The sequence below is a fragment of the Oncorhynchus clarkii genome, chromosome 15 (genome assembly GCF_045791955.1).
Source record: "Oncorhynchus clarkii lewisi isolate Uvic-CL-2024 chromosome 15, UVic_Ocla_1.0, whole genome shotgun sequence".
NCBI lineage: Eukaryota > Metazoa > Chordata > Actinopteri > Salmoniformes > Salmonidae > Oncorhynchus > Oncorhynchus clarkii.
The window spans coordinates 31,837,950-31,852,243 of record NC_092161.1 but is presented as its reverse complement, the minus strand read 5'-3'; the positions used below and the strand labels follow the sequence as shown (position 1 = coordinate 31,852,243).

Genomic DNA, 14,294 nt, shown 5'->3' with positions numbered 1-14,294 from the left:
ATGCAGAGCTTTCAAAACACGAGGCACTTCCGGATTGGATTTTTCTCAGGCATTCTCCTGCAATATCAGTTCTGTTATACTCACAGACAATATTTTTACAGTTTTGGAAACTTTAGAGTGTTTTCTATTCTATAAGCTGTCATATGCATATTCTAGCATCTTGTCCTAACAAAATATCTAATTTACTTTGGGTACGTTATTTTTCCAAAAATGAAAATACTGCCCCCTAGTCACAACAGGTTTAAAGAAGGATTTTTAAGCTTTGACAATCGAGACATGGATTGTGTATGCGTGCTATTCAGACGGTGAATGGGCCACACAAAATATTTAAGTGCCTTTGAACAGGTTATGGCAGGAGGTGCCAGACACACCGGTTTGAGTGTATGAAGAACTGCAACACTGCTGGGTTTTTCCACACTCAACAGTTTCTCATGTGTATCAAGAATGATCCACCACCCAAAGGGTATCCAGCCAGCTTGACACAACTGTGGGAAGCATTGGAGTCAACATGAGCCAGCATCTTTGTGGAACACTTTCGACACCTTGTAGGGCCCATGCCCCGACGAATTGAGGCTGTTCTGAGGGCAAAAGGGGGTGCAACTCAATATTAGGAAGGTGTTTTTATTTTATTTATGTCACATACCTTGTCTGTTTGTATCAATTACATTTTCTGATGGTAACGTTACCAAAGGGGTAAACTCTCATACAAATACTGCATGCATTGGGCTCAAAAGATTAGTGCACACAAAGCATATTGTATCTGTCTAGTTTCCTTCTGCTAAGATATGTGGGCTCAACAAAGTAGAAGCACACACATCACTAGGAGTTTCTTTTTTATTTTTCCACTTGGATTCAAGGTAATACAAATTATACACAGCTGACATAAGAGAAACACACACTCACTCTCTACATATTGAAATAATAGGTGCTTCAACCACCCCAATAATAAAGCTATCTTTTCTCCCAGCAGCACACCTGGACTGCTTGCCAAATGGAACCTTATTCCCTATATAGTGCACTACTTTTGACCAGGGCCATAAGGGCGCTGTTCAGTAGTGCACTACGTAGACGGGTTGGTTGTTTAGCGACAAAACCTACGAGTGCGCAAGTATGGGGCAAAGCAGATCGGGTTGGCTTATATTGTTGACAAGATGTAAGCTATATTTCTTCTACAATGTTTATTGAAAACATAAATATATTTGCACAATGAGCACTTGTCGTCTCTGGAGTACACCGTTACAGTTGTTGGTTAGCTAGCTGGCATATTTTGGCCATATTAGCACTGACATGAAATCAATCAAAACACATATTAAAGAACAAGGTAAAAAGAGCCTGAAACGAGCCACTTACGATTCCCCACATGGCAGTTTGTCATTTGCGCTAGCAATCTGGCCATCCAAAATCAAAACAACACGCTGACTTCTGCCCCATGGAAGTGCCCACATCGTTTATAGGGAATAGGGTGTCATTTGGGACACACACCTGAACTTGAGCAAAGATTCAAACTGAACCAGGTGTACCAACCAACCCCTCCGTGATCTATACATCACCAACAAAAAAGAATAATATATACATCCGCCGTCCCATTTACGAATGTTGGACTACTACGAGATTTTTTACAAACGGTTTGACACAATGGTTTTTTTGTCTTCTCCTCACGGTGAGAATAGTCATTGGTATACAGTCTAAGAAGGCAAGTAATCTCTGACACTTTATTTTTTTTTTTTTTTTTACAAACACTGCTGTTATTGCTAATTTTCCTGCTCATTTTCTATATCCACACTGCATATAATTCCAGAGTTTCACCTCTTAACCATTTACAGAAATAATAAATACGGAAGAATAATCGGCTCAGGTATATATGTGATTGCACTTTTATTCCTCTAGACCCCCAACTATCGAACAAAATAGGTAAAGTGTGGTAATACCGGTCTGATTATAAAGGGAAGAGATTATACATGTAAGCAATATATAATTATGTACAAGTAATACAACTAAACTGGTATGGTAGTGACAAAAGCACTCAATTGTATAATACAAGGGCAATCACAGATTGCAAATCCTCTAGGCCGTAATAAAAATGTCCTGTGCTCTCTCCTTCTCTTAATGTATGTTCCCAAACTTTAATGCCTAGTCTGGAAAACTTTAAATGGAAAATCAACCATTCATATACTAATCTGAGGGTTCATAGGTCAAGTCCAGGTGGCACACCATGTCCAGGAAGTCAGCCAAACGGTGAGCTTCACACCAGATCATATTCAGGTGCCTTTTCTTATCATTACTTATTTTACTGCAACTATGAATATGCTAACTTATTGTAGCATCATGGTACATTCGTTCAAAACATGGTCACATCATCTGCGATCTCATGTATTTGGTTTGGGAGTTATAGGTGTTGGCATTCTAATTTCTCAGAGATAAATACTTATTTTGGTGAATTACATACAATATTGGGAACATACAATACATGTCATCAGTGACATACTGCTGGTCGCTGTCTCTGTGAGTTTCAGACATTTTTGCACAGCTCTGAAACATTTCCCTTTCATGATAATTTTGTACTCGGTCATAACAAAAAAGCTAACATTTAGCTCCACATTTTTTTCCTCGTCTTTTCTGTTAGGACCTGCACACATCCACACGCACGCGTGCACTCACACACCAGCAAAAAGCAAATAGTTCACTCTGAAACCAGTTAACTTTTCATTTCGAAGAACTGGAAGGTCAAATACTGTCCTGACATAGTGAGTGAAGAGCTAGTGGCTAGAAGCTAGCCTAATGCTACATGGACCCTAATAGGGATAGCATAGAGGCTAACTGCTAGCCTAATGCTATTTGGACCCTAACAGGAATAGTCTAGCAACTAACTGATAACCTAATGCTATCTGGACCCTAACACGGAGAGCCTAGTGGCTAACTTTGCTATCTGGACCCGAACAGGGATGGGGAAAGGTATTTTGGCCACCAGGAGGTACAGAAGTCATGGCACATTAGGTAAAGGAGATTCTGGCTAGCTCTTTGTTATAATGCACAGAAAAGTAGTAAAAAAAAAAAAAAAGAGTCTGTTTTCTTTCAAACTGAAATGTCTCTCCCCATGATATCGGACTTGGTTCCATTATGCTGGTTCTCCGTATTGGTTGCCGTTCTTCTCGCTCCTCTTCAGCTGATCTCTGTTCAGTCGTTGTGCAGTTTCTCAACACCACCCTGAAGGGAGAGAGGGGAAACCCCATGTTCAAATATCATGTACAATGTCTCAATCAATAAAAGCATCTTCTAAATTGCATATATTTTAATATTATAAACCAGGTGGTTCGAACCCTGAATACTGATTGGCTGAAAGTCATGGTATATCAGACCGTATACCAGGGGTATGACAAAACATAACTTTTTACTGTTCTAATTACGTCGGTAAGCAGTTCATAATAGCAATAAGGCACCTCTGGGGTTTGTGGTATATGACCAATATACCATTGCTAAGGGCTGTATCCAGACAATCTGCGTTGCCTGTATATTAGCCATATACCACACCTCCTCGGGCCTTATTGTTTAATTGTACACTGAGTGTACAAAACCATTAGGAACACCTTCCTAAGATTGAGTTGCACCACCTTTTGCCCTCAGAACAGCCTCAATTCCTTGTGGCATGGCCCCTACAAGGTGTCGAAAGTATTCCACAGGGATGCTGGCCCATGTGGACTCCAATGCTTCCCACAGTTGTGTCAAGTTGGCTGGATGTCTTTTGGGTGGGCTATTCTTGACACACACAGGAAACTGTTGAGTGTGAAAACCCCAGCAGTGTTGCAGTTCTTGACACACTCAAACTGGTGCGCCTGGCACCTACTACCATATCCCATTCAAAGGCAGTTAAATATTTTATGTTGCCCATTCACTGTCTGAATGGCACACATACACAATTCATGTCTCAATTGTCAAGGCTTAAAAATCCTTCTTTATCCTGTCTCCTCCCCTTCAACTACACTGGTTTAAGTGGATTTATCAGGTGACATCAATAAGGGATCATGGTCAGTTTGTCACGGAAAGAGCATGTTCCTAATGTTTTGTCCACTCAGTGTAGATGCTATTTTATTCTGAATTTTGACCACTAATATGTCGTTTTATTCTATCTTGGAAAATATAGGAGGTATAGTGGTGATGTCGGCGTCCCAAAGGGCACCGTGCACCTTACTTTTGATCAGGGTGCCATTTGGGACACAGACATACTGTTACGACTAACTCCCATGGTGCTGCCCTTCAACCTTTCCTTGTTATGGGTCCATGCTATCCGGGCGTTCCGTTTTGTACACTCAGTGTATCATCCACAATGGGGATTAGAGAAGAACATTATTGATGACTTTTACCTAAGGCTCAGTTCCGAGTCCTTTATGGTAGACTATAGGACTATTCTACAGTGGACCATGGGGTCCTATGTATAGGCATAGCTGTGAGAAGATTCTCCTACGTTGGGGTTGTAGTAAAATGTGATATTCCTTCCTCTAGGCCTCCCTTAACTGTATACAGTCTGGAAGAAAAAGTGCTCCCTCTCACCCGTTCCTCTCGATTTAGAACATCCAGTCAGAGCACTCACTCATGTGCTAAGCATATGTAGAACATACATCCCAAAACTTAGAACAGGGGCTCTGTTCAGTTAATTTACTTTCCCTTATACAATCAGTTATATACAGTATAACTGGCTCCATAAACAGCTATAGGCTACTGATGAAGGACTAAAAGGAACAGCACATTGCTTTTAGCACTTTCAATAATGTTACTCATTAAGACATTATTTCAGCCATTTCAAACTCTCTGAAGCACAAAAAGCTGGGTGGAGCCATTTTTTAAAGTTTGTGTGTGTCAGATATCAAAAAGTATTAGTCAGCGGCTCAACAGTTCAATCGCTGGTTAATCGAGAAACATGAAGATGCAAGTTTGAAAAGACTGAATGAAAGTTAAACAGTCTTAATCCATCTCACAGAGAGAGAGCAATCAAGAGTGAGAAAAAAAAGAAAGGAAGAGCAAGCAAGGGCTAGTGCCAACTGCCAACATTTCAAACCACATCAAACAAAAACAACAAGCTGAAAATGATCCTTTGATACACATTTGGCTCTAGGACTGGCTCGAAGACTGGCTCGCTACTGTGAAAAACAAAACAACATGCAATCTGTTTTCACACTTTAATTGAGTCAAACTGAATAACGGACATGACCGTGAAGGATTCTACACAGAATAAGGGCCGACTTCGGCAGTACACCTGGCAAAGGCATTATAGCCGACACTGTGGTGTCAGGCTTTTTCCTCTCACAAAAGTTTGTACCACATGAACATGTCAATGTGTTCATGTGCTTTACAATTCAGAAGAATTTGACTAAGAAAGTGGGGGGGGGGGGGGGGGCAGGACTTACCATGGCTAGCTGGCGTCCTATGTTTCCTGCAGTCACTCCCCCTGAGAAGAATATGCATGGAAGCCAAGAGCGCACATACAGAAAGTCTGGATATGTGTATCTACAGGAGAGGGAGAAAAATACATCAGATTAAATGAAATATCTGCCCCATTAGTCAAATCTAGCCTCAAATAAGACACGTGTCGAGTCCTAAAACAGGAAAGACAAGTTAAACACAGATCTCGGGAAGGGGGAAAAGCAGCATTATTAAAGTTTGGTAAAAAAATATAAAATCATCTTGCCTCTCCATCTCATCTCTCTCCCTCTTCCCTTCACTCAACAGAAGCTGAGGAGGCCTTTTGAACTCAGCTCTTTGTAAGAACCCTCACTGAAGCAACAGAGTGCTCCTCCTTCCCAGGACATTGTTGAAGAGGTTCCACAGGAGGCAGGTAGGAGGGCCAATAATTGGGCATAGAGGCATGGGGGACTCCAAAAGAATTGCTTTCATTTCATCGGTCAGATCCTCTTTGATGGAATCAAGTGACTGGGACCAGTTCCAGAAAATATACTTAAATACGTCATTCACAAAGCAGATATCTTTTTTTAAAAGACACCTCATTTGATTCACTGGCTATTCTCAAACTATGAGGTAAGTAAATGATACCATAATGTCCACGAAAAGGTAGGTGTTGTTGCAAACCGTGCCAATATATCCTCCAAATACTGGCTTTGAGGGTATTATCACTTTTATACAACGGGTTACCAACATATTGAAATAATGATTGACATATTTTCATTAAAAACATTATTTTGATTAATTTATTCATACTATTTAATCCTTCCACAAGATATAGTCCCGACACAAATCTAAGGCTGCTGTTCTGTATCTATGGACGCGACCCAGTCGTTCTTTCTAAATGTTCCATTGCCATACTGGCTGGCAACGTTCTTATGCCTTGCTTGCTACCTAGCCAACTACGGCTAACTTACAGTCAAGTCAAAAAGTGCAGACAGAATAACAGCAAAGTAGCTGCATTTGCATAAGCAGTTTTCTAGTGATTTGTTTTTGGATACATCCATAACAATGAGCTAATGAGGAGCGATTTCACCTGGAATAGAAGATGTGCTCACTCGTCAGGACAATGTTGTTCAGAGGAGCTAGCCAACAACACAGTCATAGGTTCACAATCACTTCAAACTGAAGCTGGAAAGACTGCAAATTAGCTGGGGTTTGTCTTACCTTTTATCAATTGACAGTGTCTGTATAAATCCATAAAAATTATGCCAGCTGATTCATGATTGACTGTTTGACTCTGCCTGTCTCGTCCTGACACGTTCATTACTATAGGTCAGCAGCAGATCGAATTTAAATATTGAAACAATGTTGCAAATGTTGGAGAGACAGACAGCAAGGTTTATACAAATCTCCGCTGTTGAAAACTAAATGTTAGTCTAATAGAAATGTGAGATAATGTCTTGATGCATTTTATAGTGGAGATCAAATTTAGAAATTGCCTGGCTGGGCTGATGAGACAATGGATTTCGCAGTCAGATGGAACAGAGTAAATTAAAATGCCTGTGGCAACTTGTGGAATAGACACCGGCTGGAATGCGGTTTTAATCAATCAGCATTCAGGATTAGACCCACCCGTTGTATAATAACATAATAATATGGTCCTGTGTAGCTCAGTTGTTAGAGCATGGCACTTGCTACGTCGGGAATATGGATTCATTCCCTATTGGTGCCACCCATATGAAAAATGTATTCCTTGAATAAGAGAGTCTCCTAAACGGCATATATTATTATTATCATCTCACCAAAATATCCTATCCATGCATTTTTTACAGTTCGTGCTGCATGGTCAATCTGACGTCTGCATTGGCCGTGCAGCATTTACTGTGATAAGGCCTCTGCAGAAGTCAGAGCATTCATACTTACTGTGCTTCGCAGAGCTGTTGTGAAGGAAGTTGTCAAGGAAGTGAGTTTCCGTGTTTATATACAGGACCTTTCGCCCCCACCTACCATTAACCAATCATTTCAATGAGGAGGTACAGTTGAAGTCGGAAGTTTACATGCACTTAGGTTGGAGTCATTAAAACTTGTTTTTCAACCACCCCACAAATTTCTTGTAAACAAACTATAGTTTTGGCAAGTCGGTTAGGACATCTACTTTGTGCATGACACAAGTAATTTTGCCAACAATTGTTTACAGATTATTTAACATATAATTCTCTGTATCACAATTCCAGTGGGTCAGAAGTTTACATGCACTAAGTTGACTGTGCCTTTAAACAGCTTGGAAAATTCCAGAAAATTGTGTCATGGCTTTAGAAGCTCCTGATAGGCTAATTGACATCATTTGAGTCAATTGGAGGTGTACCTGTGGATGCATTTCAAGGCCTGCCTTCAAACTCAGTGCCTCTTGCTCTTTGCTTGACACCATGAGAAAATCTAAAGAAATCAGTCAAGACCTCAGAAAATAAATTGTAGACATCCACAAGTCTGGTTCATCCTTGGGAGCAATTTCCAGATGCCTGAAGGTACCACGTTCATCTGTACAAACAATAGTACGCAAGTATAAACACTACGGGACCACGCAGCCGTCATACCGCTCTTAGAGATAAATGTACTTTGGTGCAAAAAGTGCAAATCAATCCCAGAACAGCAAAGGACCTTGTGAAGATGCCGGAGGAAACAGGTACAAAAGTATCTATATCCACAGTAAAACGAGTCCTATATTAACTTAACCTGAAAGGCCGCTCAGCAAGGAAGAAGCCACTGCTCCAAAACCGCCATAAAAAAAGCCAGACTACTGTTTGCAGCTGCACATGGGGACAAAGATCATACTTTTTGGAGAAATGTCCTCTGGTCTGATGAAACAAAAATAGAACTGTTTGGTCATAATGACCATCGTTATGTTTGGAAGAAAAAGGGGGATGCTTGTAAGCCAACTGTGAAGCACGGGGGTGGCAGCATCATGTTGTGGTGGTTCTTTGCTGCAGGATGTACTGGTGCACTTCACAAAATAGATGGCAACATGAGGATGGAAAATGATGTGGATAAATTGAAGCAACATCTCAAGACATCAGTCAGGAAGTTAAAGCTTTGTCGCAAATGGGTCTTCCAAATGGACAATGACCCCAACCATACTTCCAAAGTTGTGGCAAAATGGCTTAAGGACAACAAAGTCAAGGTATTGGAGTGGCCATTATAAAGCCCTGACCTCAATCCTATAGAAAATTTGTGGGAAGAACTGAAAAAGCATGCGAGCAAGGAGGCCTACAAACCTGACTCAGTTACACCAGCTCTGTCAGGAGGAATGGGCCAAAATTCACCCAACTTATTGTGGGAAGCTTGTGGAAGGCTACCCGAAACGTTTGACCCAAGTTAACTTATTTGGGGTAGGGAGCAGTATTTTCACGTCCGGATGAAAAGCGTGCCCAGAGTAAACTGCCTGCTACTCAGGCCCAGATGCAAGGATATGCATATTATTAGTAGATTTGGATAAACACTCTGAAGTTTCTAAAACTGTTTAAATGATGTATGTGAGTATAACAGAACTCATATGGCAGGCAAAAACCAGAGAAAAAAATCCAACCAGGAAGTGGGAAATCTGAGGTTTGTAAGTTTTCATGTCTTAGCCTATCCAATATACAGTGTCTGTGGGGTCATATTGCACTTCCTAATGCTTCCACTAGATGTCAACAGTCTTTAGAACGTTGTTTCAGGCTTCTACTGTGAAGTGGGAGAGAATGAGAGCTGATTGAGTCATGGGTCTGCCAGAAGGCCATGTGCTCAGTCAGGCGCGCACCCGTGAGAGTTAGCTCCGTTCCCATTAATTTCTAAAGACAAAGGAATTCTCCGGTTGAAACATTATTGAAGATTTCTGATAAAAACATCCTAAAGATTGATTATATACATCGTTTGACATGTTCCTACGAACTGTAATATAACTTTTTTGACTTTGTCTGGACCTAGTGCTTGCGCATTTGGTTACTGTACTAAATGCGCAAACAAAAAGGAGGTATTTGGATATAAATGATTGAATTAATCGAACAAAACTAACATTTATTATGGAACTGGGATTCCTGGGAGTGCATTCTGATGAAGATCATCAAAGGTAAGTGAATATTTATAATGCTATTTCTGACTTTTGTTGACTCCATAACATGGCGTGTATCTGTATTGCTTGTTTTGGTCTGAGCGCTGTACTCAGATTATTCCATGGTGTGCTTTTTCCTTAAAGCTTTTTTGAAATCTGACACAGTGGTTGCATTAAGGAGAAGTATATCTTTATTTCCATGCATAAGTTGTATTTTCATCAACATTTATGATGAGTTTCTGTAAATTGACGTAGCTCTCTGCACTTTCACCAGATGTTTTGGAGGCAAAACATAACAACGCACTAATGTAAACAGAGATTTTTGGAAATAATAATGAACTTTATCAAACAAAACATATGTATTGTGTAACATGAAGTCCTTTGAGTGCCATCTGATGAAGATCAAAGGTTAGTGATTAATTTGATCTCTATTTCTGCTTTTTGTGACTCCTCTCTTTGGCTGGAAAAATTGCTTTTTTTGTGACTAGGCACTGACCTAACATAATCGCATGGTATGCTGTTGTCGTAAAGCTTTTTTGAAATCAGACATTGTGGTGGGATTAACAACAAGTTTATCTTTAAGATTTCTGTTGTTTGAATTTGGCGCCCTGCACTTTCACTGGATGTTGGTCAGGTGGGACATTAGCGTCCCACGTACCCTAGAGAGGTTAAACAATTTAAAGGCAATGCTACCAAATACTAATTGAGTGTATGTAAACTTCTGACCCACTGATGAAAGGAATAAAAGCTGAAATAAATCACTCTCTACAATTACTTTGACATTTCACATTCTTAAAATAAAGTGGTGATTCTAACTGACATAAGACAGGACATTTTTACTAGGATTAAATGTCAGGAATTGTGAAAAACTGAGTTTAAATGTATTTGGCTAAGGTGTATGTAAACGTCTGACTTCAGCTGTATATACGGAGCCCTCTGCATTGTTACAACATTTGGGAGGTGCACAGCGATGCAGCACAGAGCTCAATTTGGTCTCTGCGTGACTCCGGAGGCGCCGTAATTGCATCACACCATCCATACGGAGTCTCTGACCACATTTTCGGATCAAGCATAAATTGGCTCTTAAGAGTAACATGGAAAAATAAAAGCATGATTTGACTTACTGATATACACCGTTGTAGACCAGCAGCTGTGTGATAACGGTGGCAAGGAATGCCGTCCCAATGCCCAGGCCGAAGCCACTCCTCGAGCGGTCAAAGGTCCACCATAGTCCCAGGGAAAGGGCAGCCAGGGTCAGGGACAGCTGGACATTATTGGCAAAGTCTAGTTTCTGTGAGATGGAGCAGTTAAGGGCAAAAATAAGACTATTTGTTTGCATAGGTTCCAATCTAGCTTACTGCCCTTTGACACAACCTCTCCCTATCTGTGATCCTCTCTCAGTATCTGCTCAGTAAAGAATCCCTTAAAATACGTTTCAAAATGCATTTAAAAAAAAGATTGTATTTGTTTGACTGTTGCAGCAAAGCGTTAGTGTGGGTGGCACAAGCAGTGTATGTTTGAAGCAACTAAGTTCCATACATACTTAGAAAGTATGTCAAGGAGTCAAAACAAGCAGGAATGCAGTTGGGACTTCCATCCACTGTCCCACTGACACTAGATGAACTGCCTTCAAGGCTGTAAAAGTAGCAAAACAACAATGGAGTGTACAGTGACGCCTCTTCCTATACGCAGACTACATGCTGCGCGTTTGGCCCAGAGGTCGCATGGGGGCCCTCAACCTAAAAAAAGGAACCCCATCGGGGTCTCAACTTACAAAAATTTGGTAGCGCATCAGCAGTTTTCCACTTGTTATGCCAGTCACTCAATTGCTAGGTAAAGTAGTCTAGCCAGCTATCTAAACCTTGCAGTATGCCTAATCATCACCAAATTAACGACCGGGCATGCAGGGCATGTGCTCAGGGGCCCTGACCTCCAGGGGCCCCCATAGATTTTTTTGTTATTGTCCATCTCACACAGATATCATATGAACATGGAATACGTAATGGCAAAATGTGAAGAATTTCAGAAAATACATTTGTGCACAAAAAAATAAACAAAATGCTTTGCCAAGAGGGGGCATTAAAACGTTTTGCCTGCAAGGTGGGGGGGGGGCCTCCCGACCAAATCTTGCTTATGGCCCCCAAAAGGAGTGTATATCAAACTAATCACAGAATGTTACTCATCTATGTATTCCACATTAATTAGTCCACAACATCCTTGTTTAAGCTCTGGACGTGCTAAACATCACTGGTGTCATCATATGTGTCAGTCCGTCTCTAGATTGAAGATAACATGAGAGTGTGTACATTGTGACATTGTTATAGAAAGGATACAGCACTGGCGTGGTTGATGCCAACAAATACTGCAATGCATCTCATGACACTGGCCCATTCCCTTTTGAACTTGTGGGGCTCTCCGAGATGGCTGTCGATGCAGGGGTATAGCAGGCCAACAACAGCTGCAGAAAGGACATTTGAGTTAGTACATCACTGAATAGTCTACATACAAATCAAACTGGCTCATGTTGTTTTAAGGGCTTGAACATTCTGAATTTCTTTGAGTTTCAATTTGGGGGTAAAAAATGGCAGAAATGAAACAAACAACATGATTGCTTTCTAGTTTCACTTTCAGGCACACATGATTATTTATCTCTTATCAGTCCTTGCACAAACATGTCTGCAACCGAGTGATAAAAGATAAGTCTGGAACATTGTAGTATATCACTGAAATAAAAACGTTGGATCAATTGTCTCCAACATTTTTTACATTCGTATTTATTTTAAGTGTGAACCGATGTAGCCTACTTCTCAAGAACATGGGAGACGGGTTGGTGGTGAAAATAATTTATTTAATTCTGACTGCACAGTGCACACGACTTCCTTGTTTCTCTTTTTCGATAGTGGCATGTTCGAGGCAACAGCCAATTATGGACCGCCTCCACAGCTCACCCGTTATGAAAGCAGCCAATGAAAACGCAGCACACCCATAATGACTCTCTATGTCCGGCTGTTTCTAGGGAAGCCTATTGGAGCATTGGAGGGCAATATAAATACTACTGTATGGTTTTCCCAGACAAAACACTCATCATTATATGGCCTCGTGGCTGCGAGAACACTTACATAATGGATAATAACAATGATAATGATGGAAAAAAACTGTAAATGATTATGTAGTCCAGGTTATAGTTGGTAGCCTATAATGGCATCATGAAACACACAAGCTCCCCCCTAAAAGCCCAATTCACATTCCTTTCTCCAAATTAGAAGTAGGCCTACATAGCAATCTCATTCACTCAGACAGAATGATAAACTATAGGAAAAGTAACAACTCACCAGCTGCCGTGCCGCAGCAAGGGGGAATCCACCACGCCGATGAAAACAAAGTTGCCATCACCTCTTCGGGAAACAAAGTCACATTTCTTTGAACCTGTAGCAAGTTGAGCACCAATGCAAGAAATACTCCCACGGTGAAAAGGACTAGACCCCGTCTGATTAAGTTTGCTGTTTGCACACTGTGCAGCGAGCCGTATACATTGCTAAGCACTGATGTGATAATTGACATCATTTCTTCAGCCTTCGATGCGACCCAGTTTTCCCTATAATAATTCTTAGATTCCACCCTCGATGTACAAGAGCGTCTCCAGCAGTGTTCTTCTAGTCTTGGCATTTGGCACTTCAGCGCTGGAGAACAACAGATGCGTTATTAGATTGTAGCTAACACAGGTATGCCTCATTAAATTGGATCTAATCTAAGACTGTTTGTGTATAGAGCAGACTGACCTTTGTAGCCCATGCTTTTCTCAAGCTGATTTGCCACAATCTCGCTATGATTATCCTATAAATTGACAATAGCAAAGCAGATATAATTTCTCTTCTTACCTTGTTCTTCAGACGTTCACACTGTCTGATCGAGCGAGACCCGATTTTGTTCATTCGACAATGCTGTGCGTTTTGCTGCTCTCAGACTGTTATCACGGTGTTTGGTCACATCATCGTTTGGGTGAGAGAGAGAAAAAGCTTCTATATCATTCCTAACAGCAGAGACAGACTTCCTCTGCAGAAAACAATCACAGCTGTGTCGGGTGAGTAGTGTCGGCCAATGGGAGCGAGGCGGGTGATATGACGCAACGACACCCCACCGCCCCCTCGTTCAGGACAGCCACAAGAGTCTGGCGCTTGCGTTCGTGCTGTCTGTCTGTATTCGTGGAAGGGTGGAGTAGGATACGTAAACCAGTGAACAGTGAATTACTTCAAACAAAGTGAGCAAACATACAATTGAAAACGAAACAAACGTATTCAAAAGTCATTCCGATTAAGCAGGTTGTACATTTTACACAGGTCTACTTCAACAGGCAGGTTTAGTTAGTGTGATAGTTCGTAAAGGCCCGACATCAATTCTTGCAGGTGATCTTTTAAAGATCCACTCCAGTACAAACCTTCCAGGCAGATTGGTAAAAAACCAGGTCAGCCAGACACTGGAGAATTTGCCTTGTCCAAATATACACTTGAGTATACCAAACATTAGGGACACGTCAAGCGTTCCATAGGGATGCTGGCTCATGTTGACTGCAATGCTTCCCACAGTTGTGTCAATTTGGCTGGATGTCCTTTGGGTGGTGGACTATTTTTTTGATACACACAGGAAACGATTGAGTGTGAAAAACCCAGCAGCGTTGGAGTTCTTGACACAAACCTGTGCGTTTGGCACACACTACCATATCCCTTTCAAAGGCATTTAAATATTTTGTCTTGCCCATTCACCCTCTGAATGGCACGCATAACCAATCCATGTCTCAGTTGTCTCAAGATTTAAA

General features: G+C 41.1%; 1 protein-coding gene across 1 annotated transcript; it reads right to left on the bottom strand.

The window, feature by feature from the left end:
- Window positions 1-820: 820 nt before the first annotated feature.
- Window positions 821-13,703, bottom strand: LOC139367210 (insulin-induced gene 1 protein-like). The gene is made up of 6 exons (XM_071105402.1): window positions 13,360-13,703; window positions 12,814-13,161; window positions 11,815-11,939; window positions 10,606-10,772; window positions 5,400-5,499; window positions 821-3,204 (listed from the first exon to the last, which is right to left on the bottom strand). Exons 2-6 carry the CDS (start codon window positions 13,145-13,147, stop codon window positions 3,175-3,177), a joined length of 756 nt encoding a protein of 251 aa, XP_070961503.1. The 5' UTR covers window positions 13,148-13,161; window positions 13,360-13,703; the 3' UTR covers window positions 821-3,174.
- Window positions 13,704-14,294: the final 591 nt, after the last annotated feature.